Source organism: Pogoniulus pusillus, chromosome 38 (assembly GCF_015220805.1).
Source record: "Pogoniulus pusillus isolate bPogPus1 chromosome 38, bPogPus1.pri, whole genome shotgun sequence".
In the NCBI taxonomy this organism is placed as follows: domain Eukaryota; kingdom Metazoa; phylum Chordata; class Aves; order Piciformes; family Lybiidae; genus Pogoniulus; species Pogoniulus pusillus.
This window is the reverse complement of record NC_087301.1, coordinates 6,961,655-6,979,540: the sequence shown is the minus strand read 5'-3', so window position 1 is coordinate 6,979,540 and position 17,886 is coordinate 6,961,655. Positions and strand designations below refer to the sequence as shown.

Genomic DNA, 17,886 nt, shown 5'->3' with positions numbered 1-17,886 from the left:
CCCTTGCAGAGGGCAGCATTGATCCTCAGGGTGATCCTCAGGACAATGGTTTGCTCTGATGGAAAGTTAAAGAAGAAAGGCTGCAAAGTGTCACGTCAGAAGGTCCTCCCTTCCCAGAAGGCCACCACCCCTGCAGCTCCCTGTGCAAAGCAAACCTGGAGCAGGATGTCAAGAGTGATTTGGTACAGCCACAGACATGGAACCAGGAAGCAGCACCAAGCTGTAGCTGTGAGGGTGTTGAGCAGCTCTTGGGCATTGTCAGCAAGACAGAAACCCTGCAGGGCTGCTGCCAAACCTGGGCAATGCCACTGCAGCAGCCAGCGCACAGCCACCCTTGACATCACCTTGGGTGTGAGGCCTGGTGCCTCTCTGACTTCAGGAACCACCTCCCTCTCTTCATACTTCCTATGAAAAAGTCAACAAACCAGCACAGAGGATCCCCCAAGCCCAGAGGCTATTGCCAGCTCACAGCAGCAGAGGAGCAAACCACAACCCTCTTTTTATTACCAACAACCACAGCCTGGGAGCCTCCAACAGCAGCCGAGGAGAGCACACGCTGCAGACACCAGTCCTGGGGAGATCCGTGACGTGCCAGGCTGGAAATAGTCCCAGGAAAAGGACCAGGGTTAACCTGTGCAGGCACCAACCTAAACTAGGCAGGGGCAGTCAAACAGCAGGGGAAATTCTTCCTGTGAGCCTTGCCCCATCCACTGAAAGCAGCTGCAAATCACCGTGGAAGAAAAGAGAACCAAGAGAACCAACTGCAACCCACTCAGCCCAGCCCCCGCGCACCGAACTGCTCCCCGGCGGCTCGCAGGGAGGCTTTGGTCTGCCCAAGCCCTGCTCTGGAAGGGAAGTTGGTTAAGAAACTGAAACCAGAACTGAAACAGAGCGACCACATTGTGACATGGCACAGGGGGAGAGTGGCTCAAGCATCCAAACGTGGGTGCCTGGAGGTCGGGTTTACTGACAAGCACCTGGAAAGAGGAAGACAGAGAATGGCAAGGGCAGGACAGCACGATGGGGGATGGCAGACGGCGCATGGTAAGGCACCTTGGGAGGAGGACTTCGACTGTGTGTCCATGCCAGCAGGGTCTGACTTGGTTGCACAAACCTCAGGAGGAAAGAAACCACAAAATGCCCTGGGCAGGACAGGTAGAGTCAGCTGAGCAACCTCATAAAAGCAAATCAAAAGTGAAAGCATTTCCACAGGGGATGGTTTCCAGCCACAGTGACCGTGGTGCCATTAGCTAGCCAATGGTCCATCCCCACCTGCCGTTTGTCACCTCTGCCTCCAAAAAACAAAGCAAAGCAAGCACAAGCACAAGCAGCAGTTGAAACAGAAGAGCAGGAAAATGGCAATGCAAATGATTACAAACAAATCAGAAAGGGCTTCCCTGTGCGTGGAGAGAGTCGGCTCTAGGGGGGGCGCATGGCAGATGCGTGGGAAAGAGAGACCTGCCTCAAGACCAGCCAGTGGCTGTTACTCATCTTCACTCACAAGAGAGGGAAAACCTCAGAAGGCTAAAAGCCTCAAAAATGCTCCTACAGACAGTGTCCAGCTCAGTAAAAAAGACCTGGTGGGATCTGCTGTTCTGGGACATGAAGGGGAGAGCTTGTCACAGAGTGGGACCAAACATCTGCGTGGGAGAAGGAGCACCTGGAGTTGCAGCAGTGAGTTCAGCTCCTGAAGACCAAACTTTCTGCTCCCGAGTAGAAATGGCTCAGAACTTGGTCCTGAGAGGGGTTGAGGCTGAGACCACTCTGCCCACATCAAAGGAGCTCTGAGGCTGTTTGTGCTCTTGGTTTGGAAGCATCCAACGTTAGCCACCAGGACTGAGCCGAGAGCATTTTGTGCCACGGCAGTTCCCACGCTCCAGGGACCACAGCAGTGGGGAACATCCCACCCACTGCACCACGGGCCAGGGCTTGGCTGTCCCCTGGGGCTGGGGTGGAGACTGAAAAAGGGACAGTGCAGGTGACCTGTTTGTCGTTTTTCCCCAGGCTTCATGCTCTGCTTACATACACAAAAGACAATCAACATTCAGGACATTTCCAATGGTTATGAAGGTACCATACCTGTGATGGTGGTAGGGATGGTGGTGGTAGTGGTGGTGGTTGTTGTGGGAGGAGGGATAGTTGTGGGGGGATCTGGATAAAATATAAAAAGGAAAATAATAAAAAGGCAAATTAAGAAAAACCAAGCAGAACACAACAGCGCTCAATCGTGATCAGAGGCAAACAAGGAGGCTAAGAAGCAGCTTGGCTGGTGGGCGCCGTTCCTGCCCTAAAGCCAGGGGGTGGCTGCCCAGCTGGCTTTAAGGACAGTGGGACAGACCCTCAGCTGGGGAGTCTGGCCCCAAAACTCTCCCCCTCTGGCCTTCCACAGCTAAAAAAAAATAATAATAATAATAATTAAAAAAAAATAACAACCAAACAACCACCAAATTAAGCCCAGCGTAAATTAGTCGATGAAAGAGAGAGAGATGGGATGGGAGAGGCATAAGGAAAATAAACTGCACACTTTCCACGACAGAGAGACCAGGTCACACGTACAGAGAGACACAGTGGAGCTCTGCTGGCTTCCTGCGTGTGCAGGGGAGGACCCAGGGGGAGGGGAGGCTGTGAGGGGCCCCACTGCGCTTCACTGCACATCAGTGTCTGTCTGCTTGTCTGTCTGTCTGCCTGCCTGCCTATCTGTCTGTTTGCCTGCCTATCTGTCTGCCCAGGGCTCCAAATTCCACTGCTCTCCTCTGTCCAAGCCTAGCAGCAGCAGGATGTTCAAAGCTACCTCATGAATGCAGACACATGGGTAGTAGACACCAATCTCAGGGCTTGAGGACCTGCACCAGGAGCACTTATTAAAACAGAGTTCCTGTTTCTGTGGCCCTGACAGCAGAAGGCTCTTGGCTTGGCCACGAGGGCAGCAGGGACTCAGGGGTGCTCCTCCCTGGCTGATAGCCACTCCTCAGCCACGCTTGACCTGTTGAGCTCAAAGGCTGCTGCTCTTCAAGGGCATTTATCTTCCGTACAGGGGCACTTCCTCATCAAAATGTCTGGGCAGGAGAAGGCAGATATGAGGAGATGTGAAGGCAGAAGTGTGTATCAGTGCCCAGATGATCAAACTGAATGCGCTAAGCAGTCCCAAAGACTTTGAACTGCAGCTTCGTTCAGCAATAATGGAGCATGAAACATTTCATGGGCTTTTGATTTTAGGTTTCCTCTATCTCATGTCAACTTCTCATCATGGAGACATCTGCTACTCTTTTATCTCCAAGCCAGCTCTCTCAGATTCCCTAATTAAGACAGCTGAACTTTAATTATAGGCTGCACCTTTATTATCTTCCATGCAACTTCCCCAAAGTTAAGAAGCTTTACCCCAGAGTTGGCTTCACTGTGGAGCTTATTTATGGGCATATTACCAGTGCTTCCTGTCCCTCCCTACACCTGCAGCATCCCAGTCCCTGCAGTTTGGACTGGACACCTCTTGCCCACTTGTAGCACACAGAGCTCCAGCAGAACCAGAGGCAGGAGGTCACTGAACCTTCACCAGCCTACCTGGGGCAGTGCTAGGAACTGTGCTCACTGTGCTTGGTTTCTAGCAGCTGTGTCCACCCCCTCCCACGGGCAGGAAAGGTGTGGGAGGCACTGGGAAAGCTGAGGTATTTTGGTGAGTGTGGATGTGCCGAGGGCTCCTCACACCAGGGTGGACAGAGGAGGGTGTTAAGCACAGCTCAGCAGTGGTTATTCTGCAAGCTGCTGGAAGCTATTTGCACATAAAAGCATTTGAGTGCGGAGCTGTCCCTTCCCTGCTTCTCCTGGAGATGGGGCAGGCCTTGGTTCTGCTGGGGCTATCACCACTTCCCCACAGCACCTCAGAGCTGTAACCAAACCTCCCCCAGTTCTGAACCTAACACGACCTGAGGCAGCTCCATACCAGCCAGCAGTGAGGTGCTCCCTGAGCTGGGCTAGATGTCCTCCCACCACCACACTGCACCCCAGAGCTGCTGTGACAGGTGTTGTGTGGCAGCAGGTGCCACAGGCTGGAGGGGTGGAAGCAGAGCAGGGTGAGCCCAGCACACTCCATGTGGGCAGCAGAACCTCCTTCAGCTCCTTCTGGCTTCTGCACTGAGGGCTTCAGATGGTGGCCACAGCCCAACCGCTTCTGCCACGCCAACACCTCTGCACTTCTCCCTTTTCCATTCAGAGGTAAAAGGATTCTCTACACTGTCCAGCATGCCAGATCCTAGCAGGATACTCCCAAGCATGCAGAGACTGGATATGATGGGATGTAAAACTCATCTGCCCATGAGCTCCTGACAGACCACAAAAGCCCCTCCCCAGCCTGGCCAAAACATCTGCTGGATGTCTGAACCAGAGGTTCCAATCCCCTGGGAAGCTGCACCTCTGTTTTGGCTCTCTTCCTGTGAGTGTAACCCAAGGACAGCAGCACTGAGGAAGTTCTCACCCACATCCAAAGGGGAAGATCATTGAGTGTGAGAGCTCCCACCAGGTCCAGACCCCAGGTTGCTGACGGTGGTCATCTAGCACTCAACAGGCCAGCATAGGTACATAAAACTAGACAAGGTCTGGAACTGCCTCATCTACAACTGCTTCATGGCAGTGGCTTCCCCAGCTCTCATCCCAGGGGAACTGCTCATGTCCTCTTCCAGCTCCTCCCTCCTCCACAGGAGTTCCTTTAAACACCGAGGCAAACGAGGCATTATTTGACACCAAGAGCAAACGAATTACTCCACCACAAACACACCTGGCTGCACCTTGTGAACCAGCCTCTGCGAGCTACAGGAGCTAAGAATTACCCATCTGATGTGGCAGCTGAGCTCCACTTCAGCTCAGAGCTGGAGCTGAGCATAGGTTATCTTCAGCCTTGGGGCAGCTTGCTGAGACTGGGCTTCAAGTGCAAGTGGCACTGGGACAGGAGATGCCAACTGTTGCTCTGGGTCAGAGCAAGCATGAGGGAATTTGGACTGCAGAGCTTTAGGCGGAGTGTACTTCACACCCAAGTAAGTTCCTGTCCCATCCAAGCAGGAGGCAATGCCCACCACGAGCCCAGCCCAGCCACACCATACCCACTCTGAACAGGCAAAGCTGAAATATGCATCCCAAGGCCATTAAACTGGGGAAGCTCTCTCTGAGTGCCTGCTGAGTCCTGAGGATGTGCAACACCTTGTGACAAGAGCACAAGGTCTGGGGCATTGGCAAAACGAGCTGGAGGAACTGGGGAATTAAAGCAGGAGCTCAACAGCACTTAGAGAAAGTGCTGAAGTGTCTCTTCGTGTCTGCTCAGCTGCCCCAGGCAGGCTGCAGGCATCTCACCCCTCCAGTTCCTTTACTGGTTTGCAGGTGTCTGGGGCCTCTGGCTGGCTCTTGGGGAACTTAACCTGCTGGTGAAAGAGCTGCAATCCCCTGCCCCCCACCCGGGACCACTGCTGGAGAGCCTGGAGGAGGCATTACCGAAAGAAAAGAGTCATCAGAGGAGTCCTAGGACAGTCAGGCCAGAGAACTTCACAGTTCCCCCCACGCCCCTGCTCTGGCTCTTCCCTCGGCTCCCCCCCACCAGCAGGTGAGGGCTGAGGCGAGCCCCCAAGCTCCGCTCGCCGGGAGGGAGCTGCCCCAGTGCGCGGCACCGAGAGGTGTGGAGGCAGAGGGAGGGTTCTGCAGCCCCTGCCCCGGAGCTCTCTGCGACCCTGGCACCAAGGCAGCGGCGCCGCGGGGGTGGGGGCGCGGGGTGGGTGGGGCTGAGGACCGGTGGGGTGTGCTCACGTACCGTATACAAACAGCAAGTAATCCGCATGCGACTGCCCCACCGCGTTTGAAGCCTCACAGCGGTATGTACCATTATCTGTTTTGTTTAGGTTACTAATGAGAAGGTTTGAACCAGACACTACAACGTGTTGAGGCATCTCATCATCTACTCTTAACCACCTCATGTCCGTAGGCCTACAGAGGAGGGAGAAAAAGAAACAGTCACATTACTATTTCCTATGGTAAAGATGGCATCTTCAAAAGTTCATCCACAGACAGAAAGCCCCAACCAAGAAAAACTGCAAAGAAACAACACAGACTGGTTTGGGTTTTTGGGTTCTTTTGCACTACTCAAGCCCAGATGCTGCCAGGCTTCCTCAATTTAACTTTACTTTAACCCAACAGGGAACTGTATCCAGAGCTTAAATTGTCTGAAAGCACTAATGCAAGCAGGAAGAAAGTTCATTAGTGGTTAATCGTTTGCTTGTTCAGAGAGCCCGCGCAGCTTGGAGGCTACGACTCCAGGTGCCTCCGCGGGGCGTGGCGAGCGCAGACCTGGATGGTGTGTGGCAGAAGGAGCATCTCTTGGTCAAGCCTGAGCCCTCCCCTCAGCGAGGCCATGGACCCACGGCCCTCAGCGCTGGCCCTGCTGCTCGCCAGCAACCTTCCAGCAGCTAGAGGGGCACTTTGCTCCTCTCCCCCAACCCCATCTGCCCAACTGGCAGCCCCTGCCCTGCACCTCTCTGCCAATGGAGACACCACTAGCAGCATGGCTGTGTCGTCTGGGGGTACAGGGACCCTCTGGTTAGAGGCAGCAAGCATTGAGGAACCTGGGGGGTGTCTTTTGTTGTTATTTTATTTATCATTGTAGCCTTTAAGCAGCAGGAATGGGGCAGATCAGTTACTCAGCAAGAAAAAAGTGGCATCTCTGAGGGTGAGCCAGCAGGGAGCTTGGACATGGGGAGCTTGCTGCAGCAGGGGCAGCTTTCAGCCTGCCCAGTGCCAGGGCTGCTGGCTGGGCTTTACTGCTGCTGCTAGAGGTCTCACCTAGCTCAGGCTTTTCCTCCTGCCCAGGGGAGAGATGGAGAGGATGTTGGGATGGAAAAGCTCTCAAAGCTTCCACAGCCCAGTCCCATGGCTGGGACAGACACAGCCCTGAGCAAAGCCAGCTGGCTGTCAGCTGCCTGCTGCCAAGCTGACCTCTGGGTTTGGACAAGGGCCTGGTGCACCACTGGCACATGAGCCTCGGCCTGGGCAGCAGCAGCCCTCAAAGGAGCTGAACTGCAGCTTAAGCTCGATGGGAGTGGGAAGGGCTCTGCCACTCCTGGCTGTGCCTTGCAACAAAGCCATTTGTGACTGTGGTGTCCCAAGGTGTCCAACACCATCGGGATCCTGTCTCATCCTGGATGCCCTTAAAGTGACTGTTCTGGGATCCTCCCAGCTTTGTGACAGTCCTCTGCCCTTTTGTTCTCCTCTAAGCTTCCCTCCCCCAGTGTTTTGGTGCCGAATTTCGCGGGGCAATGGTTTTGTTTAACCAGAGACACCTCCCCCTGCTGCCTAACCCTCTGCAAATGACTGGGTGAAATCTGTCTTGCAGAGGCAGAGCTGAGCACTGCCCCGCGTCTCACTCTGTGCTTTCTTCTGCCTGCACAGACACAGGTGAGGTGCCCTACAAAAGCAGGTCCCCAGCACACTGCTGGCATCAGCGTAAGGAGCGGCGGTGTGCAGCCGGGTCTGGGTCTGGGTTAACGTTAACGAGTCTGTGTCTTACTCAGAGCCTGCAAGGAAAAAAAGCAAAGCAGCCCAGTCGTTAAATGCCCACCTGACAGCAAATGGGAGGAACGGCAGCTACCCACCAGAGGAGGAAGGCAGAGGGGCTCTGAAGGGCTCTGGGCAGGGTGCAGATTTCAAATGGAACTCGGCAGGGGCCATGCCAGTCTCTAATGTGAGGAGAAGGAACCAGCCCTGTGCCCAGTGGAAGGAAGTGGGAATCGAGAAGGCAACCTGAGAGCAGAGGGTCTGCTGCCATGGAGGGTACCAGGACCCCCCCAGCCTCCTCGCTGCCTCTCACACCCTGCCTGCCGCTGCCCACGGCAGCAGAACTGTCAGCCTCGACGGCTCTGTGGCACCTGCAGCAGCTCCTCATCTCTGGGCATGCTACCGAGGAGACGCTGACAGATCTCAGGGATGTTTGCAGGAATCTCATGAACGTGATGAAAGTAAAAAAGGAGAGTCAATACTGGACAGCCACAAATCCGAGTGGAGGAGAGAGCACTCTTAGCGAAAAGGAAGGCGACAGAACTTAAACTGGAACAACAATGGAAGTGTGGAAGGAAATCTGCCCTCCCTTGCCAGCATTTCCCTGATGCAAAAATTTCTTCAGCTATCTAAGGAAGCCTCGAGGGCATGGCAAGAAGAGGAGAAAGAATAAAACTTGTGTTTCATGAAAGCCCACACAGGAGAGCAGAAGGAAGGAATATCAGCACCCAGCCAGTCCAGGCAGGAGGACAGACTGCCTCGCCTCGGGGACCCTCCCCACTGCCACACTCGCCCAGCTCCATGGTGCCAGCCACACTTCTGCGTGCTGGCACTGCCTGGGGAGTCAGCCCCTGGCCTGGCTTCTGCAGAGGGACTGCAGCCACTGGCACCCGAGACATTCCCTGGGGAAGGGGTGCATGGAAGCAAGGCCTCTCCCTTCTGCACCCAAGGGCTTGCTGCCCTCGCAGGAGCTCTCTGAGTAGAGGTCCCTCAGACAACAGTTAGAGGGCAATAAATGCCAGCAAAAGGATGTCTGAGGATGTGCAGATGTTAGGGTGCAGGAGGCTTCCCTCCCTCTCACCCCATCTCATTGTCTCCACAGCAGCGAACGGCATCCTCATGCCTGCAGCAGCAAGAGAGGCTGCACCTGGGCATGCCCCTGCGGCATGGCACAGCCTGCAGCCTGCTCCAGCACCCTGGGGAAGGGTCCCACTTACTGTGGCTTTCCAAAGGCTGTGCAGGTCAGCTCCAGCGGCTCCCCTTCCCTCGTCAGGCCTTGCACCGGGTAGTTCTGAGACACCCGCACTTGAGGCTTATCTGCAGGACAAAAACAGCCTCTTGTCAGTGCCCAGCCAGTGACCTCCACACAGCCCAGGCTGAAAGGCAGCCAACCCATCATCACTGCTGTCTTCCTGGTCCCCACCTGGCCAACCACCTTGGCATGTGGTGGGCAGTGGGCTTAAAGGGTGGCCAGCAGCAGTTGGCACCCGACCCAAGCACCGCTTCCTGCAAAGAGGTTTTTGCTGTGCTCAAGTTCTGCTCTGCAGCTGCAAGGTGCCCCTGTGCCTCCCTGCTGTGGGTGCCCATGGCAGGATGGGTTCATTGTGCTGGACACTGTGAGGTGCCCCTGTGCCTCCCTGCTGTGGGTGCCCATGGCAGGATGGGTTCATTGTGCTGGACACTGTGAGGTGCCCCCTGTGCCTCCCTGCTGTGGGTGCCTGTGGCAGGATGGGTTCATTGTGCTGGACACTGCGAGGTGCCCCTGTGCCTCCCTGCTGTGGGTGCCTGTGGCAGGATGGGTTCATTGTGCTGGACACTGCGAGGTGCCCCTGTGCCTCCCTGCTGTGGGTGCCCGTGGCAGGATGGGTTCATTGTGCTGGACACTGTGAGGTGCCCCCTGTGCCTCCCTGCTGCAGGTGCCTGTGGTGGGATGGTTTTATTGTGCTGGACACTATGAGGTGCCCCTGTCCCTCTCTGCTGCGGGTGCCCGTGGCAGGATGGTTTCATTGTGCTGGACACTGTGAGGTGCCCCCTGTCCCTCTCTGCTGCAGGTGCCCAGGGCAGGATGGTTTCATTGTGCTGGACACTGTGAGGTGCCCTCTGTCCCTCTCTGCTGCAGGTGCCCATGGCAGGATGGGTGCCCCTGTGCCTCCCTGCTGCAGGTGCCTGTGGTGGGATGGTTTCATTGTGCTGGACACTGCAGGGTGCCCTCACACGCCACCACCTTGGGCTTTACAAGCTAGAAACACAAAAAGGAGCCACAGCCTCTGCTGCTCCTGGGCAAACAACAGAAGGTTCTGCTCCGTCCATCCGAAGCTCCTCTAAAGCCTAAAACAAACACAGGGAATGAAAGCTGTGGCGGCGAGGGAGCGACTCGAAAGCACTTCAGTAAGAGCCTGCAGGAGGAAAAAAGGCACAGCACAGCCCCAGAGCCCACAATTAAAAAATTCATTGCCTCTTGCAACCAGAGCCCAGATTAAAAAGGCAATCTGAGCTGTAGCTAAAACGTTATCAGGGCAAGAAATCAATTCCCTGCCACAAATGCCATTAAGCCATATATATTTTTCAGGAATTTACTCAACTGTAAGGAACAAAGGGAGGTAAGAAAAAAAAAAAAACCCACCAAAAAAAAACCCCAATCAGTATGCACAAAGGTTGAAAGCATTTAAATGTTTCTATTTCCTTGGAGAGTAACTGCTACCAAAACTATTGGCTTGCTGCATTTTATTAACTGTGGTTAACTCATTAACATGCTGCCTATGGAATAATAGAGATTAGGCACACAAAAAAATCCGTGTCAGGATTTAACCAATTTAAACTCTCATAATTTTCAGTAATGGAATAAGCTACACCAGTAAATCCTCTCCTGAGATGCCTACACCACAAACACTTTATAACTAATCCCCATCACAGATGCTGCTCGTAGTGATGAAACCCAAGTGCCTCTGCGAGCTGGGACCCGCACAGGGACTGCCAGGCTCTGGGGGGGATCATGCAGCCCAGGGGCAGGGTCCCAGTTCCCCTGGAGATGCTGAAAATACACTTTGGATGTGCACAGTCAAGAGGTGGAAGTGACCAGTGTGGTCCAGGTGAGAGCTGAAGGTATTTCATGAGAGGGTGACAGAGGCTCTGAGCGTACCCTTGAGACAGATCCCAGAGCAGGGATCTGCTTCAGGTGTACCTGGTTCCCTGGCACAGGGGGTGCAGGCACAGCCAGGGTGGTCCACACTCTGAAACCCTGGGAGGAACGTGGCACAACACCACCCAAGAAGAGCTGGGGAGGTCATAGAGTAGCTGCTGAGGCACTGCCCTGAGCCATGGGCACTGACACGATGCACAAACACGAGGAGCGGAGCTGAGCCCAGCGCCATGCAGCAAGGAAATCACCAGCAGCAGCCTCAGCGCCATGCTCAGGCTTGCCACCCTCGCTCCCCACGCCCACCCCCAGCCATCTGCTCCTTGTTTATTATTTGCTTTGCGGCAGCAGCTCGGTGCCTGTGCCAGAGCCACGGATGCCGTTAGACTTCGGGCTGCAGAGAGGGAAGAAGCTCCTCAGCCCCGTGTGGCTGGGAAGGCGACAGCCACCGCTGGAGTGCCCCATGCAGCGCCCCCCTGCCCGTCCTGCTGCTCCCATCCCGCTCCCATCAGACAGATTCTGCTCTTGTGACAACGGAGATCAGGAGGAGTTTCCCAAAGGCAGTGCCCAGGCAAGCTGCAGGCTCACTGAACCCTTTCACGTCAGCCTCCCAGCCCCATGGTCTTCATTAACCTAATGAAAGTAGCAGAGTCAACCTGAACCACCTTGATCCAGACACTGCAGAGACATCATCCGCAGCAGGATCCTGGCCTGGCGGCACACTGGCACACACTGGGGATGACGAAAGTGTTTCCAGTGGAGGCTCCACGGCAGGACTCACCAGCAGTTAGAGCAGGCACTTGCAAGAGCAGGCACTTGTGAGAGTGCTCCTCCAGCCTGAAGGATTCCAGAGGGCAGTTGGACACTTAGGACCCTGTGTTTTCATCTGGCTCCTGGCACACCAAAAGCATTTTGCTTGCTCATAGAAAGGATTTGGGGGACAGTGCCATTCTCCCTCTTCCAGGGACATGCTGCTTAACTTCACAGAATCACAGAATTAACCAGGTTGAAAAAGACCTTTGAGATCATCGAGTCCAACCTATCACTTCTTCCTCCTGTGCCAAGTGCCCCAGCTCAAAGCCAGTCCATCTTCTTCCAGTGATGGAATCTGTCAGTGCAGCTCTATAGAATGCCAAGTGCCATGGGACCCTGAGCTCAGCTGCCACACAGGATTGTGACATTTGCCAGCCTGCACTGGTGAAGTGTGTTGGTTTCCAAAGCCTGGACCAGCCATTTGCCACCTATTAAACACTTCATTATAAGGGCCATGTTCTAGTGGCTGCACAACCTGAGGCAGCAGCTCTCTTGGATGGCAACCAGGACATAAGGCAAGCAGCAGCAGGGCTCTGACCACCGAGCGCCTTCCAGCAGCATCACTGCTGAACTTGGCCATACCACAGCGCTGGAGGACCGCACAACAACCAACACTTGCATCTCTGCATCCAAGCCACTGCATACTCCACTGGCAGCCAATTAGATCTAACAACCCAAAGCTATTTCCTACTCTGCCTATTTCTAGAGGCTTAAAAAACCAGGCTGGTAATTTAATAAGGCACCTTTATTAAGCTAAACTCATTCAGGAGCTAAGAGTGATATACAAGGTTAAACGCCAGCAGTCGAAAGGTTACGCTGCAGCAGCAACCAATTTGAAAAACTTATTACAAACCCATTCTGCCTTTGATGAGATTTCTGTTACCACAGCCCTGTGCTGCCAGTCTGCCAGTGCCACAACCAGAGCCGGCCCAGTGAGCACGGTGCCAGCTCCTCGCCCCTCGCTCCATCCCAGTGCGTGCCAGCCTCATCCCACCCCACCCCAAAACATCTCTTCCTCACTCGAAATCCTGCAGTGTAGTTCCTCAGCAATGGGACCCCCTGAGGGCTCCTCCAGCCAACACTTGGTGCTGGAGCAGCACGGCTCAGACAGAGCCTGGCTGCTAGCATGAGAGAGGACACAAACGGTGTCAGGAGGATGGCACCAGGCTTTGTTCAGTGGTGCCCAGTGACAGGACAAGGGGTAAGGGGCACAAACTGGAACATCAGAAGTTCATCTGAACATGAGGAGGAACTTCTTTAAGTAAAGGGTGACAGAGCACTGGAGCAGGCTGCCAAGAGAGGTGGAGAAGTCTTCATCTCCAGAGAGATTCCAAACCCACCTAGACACGTTCCTGTGTGACCTTCTTTATGTCACCCTGCCTTGGCAGGGGATGTTGGACTCGATGATCTCCAGAGGTCCCTTCCAATCTCTACCATTCTGTGTGGCATCTCCCCTCCACCATCCCAGGCTGCTCTCACATCAGACTCCACGGTTTGGATGTCACTAAGACACTCCAGGTACTCTTCATCTGTCACAGTTCTCTGCCTGGCTGCCTGCTCCTTTCCCTACACCAAGGTTATTAATGGTGACTTTTGGAGAGCTTCAAATGCTTCGTGGGTGTATGGAACAGCACCAGGGCAGACACCCAGGCCAATGCCTGTGCTCTAAAAGTACCATGGCTGGCCAGCTGCTCCCTAATGCCCATCCCATGGGATCTGCCAGCCAGTGACTGCTAATCCATGTGAACATGAGCCCATTGATGCTGCTCGGATCTCCTCACCCAGCCAGAGGAGCATCACACTGAGGTCAGAGCCTCACAGAGACTAAGTCTAAGCCCTGCCTGGCCAGGCCTGGCTGATGGGGTGTCAGCCACTCCTCCCAGTTCATTCTCATCAGCAAAGTGGCTGACAAGACTTTGCCAAATTTGCCCTTGACTGAAGGCATTGAAAGACTTGGCTGTGTCAGGAAAGGGGACGGCAGAGGTGAGGTGGCACAAACGCCTCCCTCTGAAGTCCTGAAGTGCTCGCTTGGAAAACGCCTGCGGAAGGCAGAGTCCAGGCTGTGCTGTGTGTGCTCCTCACTCCCAACAACAGTCCTCCCAGAAAACCTTATTAATGAGCTCGCAAATGAGCACCCAACTGGGAAATGTCACAAACAAGAGTGGCTAATGCCCCAGAAAATCAAATAACTGCACACTCGGCTGATCGTGGAGCTTTTCATATGTGCTAAAAGAGGGGGGAAAAAAGAAAAGCAAAAAAAAAAAAAAGCTTTAAATCAAAGTTTCTGAAAGGGTCAACACCTCAGCGAACAAAACAACTCATTTGTTCCTTTTTAGAAATCTCCAGATGATAAATTGCAGCGATGTTAATCACTTCACTGCGGACCCAGCAATTAATAGCTGTGCTGGAGAGGAACACGGGGAGGGCTGGGGATGCGGCGGCATCTGTACACGGCCAGGCTCTGGCATAATTGGGTGCAAAAAATTCTCCTGTCGAAGAGTCTGTGCCTCCCAGCAGAGCCAGGGCAGGTCCTGGTGCATGTGTTGGAAGGACACATGGCTGCAGCACAGGGCTGAGCCTGCAGCTGGTGACAGCTTCAGGAGAGCAAAGGAAGACCAGCCAAGGCTCTGGCACCTTCACTTCCAGTGTCACATAAGGAGATAAGCAGAAGTACCATAGAGGCTGAACTGAGACATCTCCAAGAATATCTGCTTCCATTCAGCTCCTTAATGACATTTTAATGCCTTTTGTTGCTTCATTTCCTTGCTAAAATTACACCCAGCCCTCGCCGGCGGATGTGAATCACGACAGGCAGCGGCTCCAGCCGGAACGGGGAACGGCTCCCAGCCAGGCAGCAGGGCGTGGGTGCCCTTCACACCGATCCCACATCACCCTGGGTGCCCACTACATCAGACCCTCATCACCCTGGGTGCCCTCCATACTGATCCCTCATCACCCTCGGTGCCCACCACACTGATCTCTCATCACCCTGGGTGCTCTCCACACTGATCCTCCATCACCCTGGGTGCCCACCATGCTGGTCCTTCATCAGCTCCAGGGCTGCTCCCTTTTGCAGGCTGCAATTTAAACAGTCCCCTGGGGTGATGATGTCCTATACTCTCTCTGCTGTGCAACCCACTCAGGTCTTCTGATTCCTGATTGGCTTTTTTCTTGAATCACAGAAAAAAAAACATTCTCCATCTTCTGCAACTGAGACAAAAAAATCCCTCACTGTCTGCGAAGGCTCCATCCATCATCTTCCTGCCCTTCCCCAATGCTTTTCATGCTCGAGTCAGACACATTAAGTGCAGAGAAACACAAGGGCTGCTGGGGAGAAGATTGTCCTGTGCCCTGCTGATATTCTGGAGACGAAGCTCCACTGTGCCCTTGGTGGGAACAAGCAGGACTGAGAGGGAGAAGGCAGCAGCAGAGAGCTGAGCAAGGAACACAGCCAGATCTGAAGTGAGACTTTGCTGTCTGCAAGAGAAGCAGGAAGGACCACATGTGTGAGGACAGGACCATCAGTGAGGGCTGATGGCCACCACATTGGAGACCTGGCAGCTGGGGTGTCTGCAAGGTAACCTCATGGTCAGCAGATGGGCACAGACCCTAGCTGGGAGGATCCCTTCCCTCTGACTGCAAACCCTGGATCAGTCAGCTGAGAACGTATCGATTCGGCCTGGCAGCAGCACTGCCTTCCCCAAGAGGCCAAGCCCACATCTGCAGCAGCCCAGAGCAAGCTGCCCATCCACAAAGACAAGAGGATCTTCCTCCTGCTCAGGCTCTCCCAGCAGCCCATACATCATCAGCTTGGAGCAGGAAGAGCTGAAGGCTAAGTCTGCTCTGCAGCTGCCCTTGCTAGCCCAAGTTCAGGTCCACCAGCAGGTACTAAACGCGAATGTCTGGACGCAGTCCAGCACATGGAGTCCTGAAGCTGCTAATTGCTGAGAGCCGCAAGGTTGTGATGCGCAACTTGTTCAGCTGCTGCTGCTCTCCCCTCAGGCCATCTGCTGCTGCCCGTGGAAGGAGCCTGCTGGATTAGCGTGGGTCGAGTCCTCACATATAAACATGATCCCTCTGAGTGAGCTCAGAGTTTAACTCAGTCCAGAACACAAAACCAGCCCATGTGAAGCCCTCCTCCGCAGGCCCTCGAGGAGGAGGCTCTGTGTTAGCTCCACTCCAACCAGTCACGGGATGGTTTGGGTTGGAAAAGCCTTTCAAGACCATCCGGTATGAGCATTCTCTACCTCTACCAAGGCTGCTTTTAAGTCATGGCCCTCAGCATCACATCTCTGAAACATCTCCAGGGATGGGGATGCAACTACCTCCCCGGGCAGCCTGTGCCAGTGTTCAGGAACCCTTTTAGTCAAGAAGTTTCTTCTAATATCCAGCCTAAACCTCCCCTGGTGTAGCCTGAGGCCAAAAGTCCAAGTGTAAGAAAAATATTATGAGAAGAACTCTGAAAGGCTTAGGCTGCACTCCAGGAGCACAGAAGTGCTTCAGTGGTTGATCATCCCTCACATACACTTGCAGAACTTAAAAGCCTTAATCCAGAGCACATTGGAAACACAAACTCATCAGTCCTGTGACTCAGTACAGCAGCTCCAGAACAGCCAGAGGGGACACCAAGATCAGTGAAACCCCTGCAATGGACACTCCAGCAGCCTTCAGCCTGTTAGCTGAAGGTTGTGTGTCCTGTAGGACACCCAGGTCACTGCAGCTGAGCTTTGCTTTGCCCTTGTTGCACAGGGAGCCCTGTAAAGGCTGCCAGTGAAAATGGCCAGGAAGGGATTTCTTTGAAAGGATGGAAAAGAAAACGTTATTAAGCTTGGTGCAGACCTCCCCTGACCCATCCACCCACCAGGGCTGCAGAGGCTCTGAAGGGAAGCCTGGAGGAGCCTGATGAGCTAAAGGAAGAAACCCAGCAAGGCTGCAGCCCCTGGGCCTGGCGGGGAGCTGGGATTCTTCCTCTCCCCGTTCAGTATTTGATCAAGCCTCACAAAGGTGCTGATGCATTATTAAAGCTAATGGAGCTCTACAAGAAATGTTAATGGACATTAAGTTTGCATAAATGAATTACACATTAGCAGAGCTGGGATCTGCCAGCTGAGCTGGTATCTGATCAGTTCTGTTTTCCTCATTACAGGAACATCACTTCCCGCTCCTCTCCCAGATAGGAGAATTGTAACCAAGATGTTCGGAATCAAAGCACATAATGAGGCAGACAGGATGAATTAACACAAAACTTCCTCCTCTCTTTTTCATTCACCTTACACTTGGAGTGAACCTGCAAAACCGAGTGCTCAGAACCACCCAGGCACACAGGCTCTGACTTTGCCTTCAGCAGCTCTTTCCTCAGCAGAGCTTTGGCTAGGGAGCATCTCCAGCAGCTGAAGGTCAGGCATGGCTGCATTTGGGACCACAGGAACCTGTAGGTATCTGCTCATAAACCTCATTAATACCATCAGAAGAGCAGCTCCTAAGGGACGTGAAAGTGCACTGTAAGCACTGAAGATGTTTGAGGCACCGCAGAGGGTGAGTGGCCTCCTGCAGCAGTGTCACTGCAGATTCCACACAACTCTTGGAACTCTGCCTTGGGAAAGTGTTGCATCTTCACAGTGCAGAGCCCTCAGCAACTTTTGCACAGCACCAGGTTTCTGCCAGCGAACCCACAGTGGTGGCCAGCTGCTTTGATGTGGGAGTAGAGAAGCACTTTTCAAAGAGCAAGTAGGTTGCTAAAAGGAAAATGCTCAGATTTAATCTGTTCTGACAATTACAAAGCCCAGCCAGGATCCTTTGATGGTGCAAATTCTAGGTACAGAAAGTTATTCCTTAGGAGAAGGAAGGCACCACAGAAGAGCTTGGAAAAGTCATGGCTTAACCCACGCAGTGGTACCGCCACGCTGAGGACAGCGTAACAGGACACAAAGCACACTGGGTTTGGTCAGGTAGTGACCAGCTCCTGAACTCCTAAGCCAGCAATTTCCTGTGTTCAGAGAATAAAAGGTTCTGCTACTCACACATGACTTCCAAGTAGCGCTGTGTCTGCAGGTCCTTGACTGCAGGGTGATCCACCAGGCAGATGACAGGGACCCCATCGTCCTCCCGCCCCACCTTCAGCACCAGCTGGCTGGTCACTGTGTACATGTCCAGCCACTGCTCCACCTCTGACTTGCCTGTTGGGAGAGGAGAGCAGGCAGGGAGTGAGCAGCACTGCACCATGGGCATCTCTCTTTGGACAAGTGTCACCCCCTCTGCCCACTGAGGTTTTGAGGAGGGGAAGCAGCATTGCTCTCCGTCAGGCTGCTGCCAGATGAAGTCCCCACTGCGTTTCCCGCGGTGAGCAACGATCCCCTTACACCAGCCCTAAATCCCCAAGCTCCCAAATCAATGCACAACAAATCCCCTCCCAC

The 17,886-nt window shown here is 54.0% G+C and overlaps 1 protein-coding gene across 11 annotated transcripts in view; it reads right to left on the bottom strand.

Moving 5' to 3' along the window:
- Positions 1-17,886, bottom strand: part of CADM1 (cell adhesion molecule 1) — a 153,151-nt gene that overhangs the window by 27,645 nt on the left and 107,620 nt on the right. For 6 of the 11 annotated variants that reach the window (XM_064173127.1, XM_064173129.1, XM_064173130.1 and 3 more), the window contains exons 5-8: positions 17,494-17,649; positions 8,742-8,841; positions 5,789-5,961; positions 2,080-2,151 (exon numbers count right to left, since the gene is read on the bottom strand). In XM_064173127.1, the coding sequence (XP_064029197.1) occupies positions 2,080-2,151; positions 5,789-5,961; positions 8,742-8,841; positions 17,494-17,649 (501 nt within the window). The remainder of the gene's footprint in view (positions 1-2,079; positions 2,152-5,788; positions 5,962-8,741; positions 8,842-17,493; positions 17,650-17,886) is intronic. The other 5 variants (XM_064173128.1, XM_064173131.1, XM_064173133.1 and 2 more) reach the window with 2 other exon arrangements.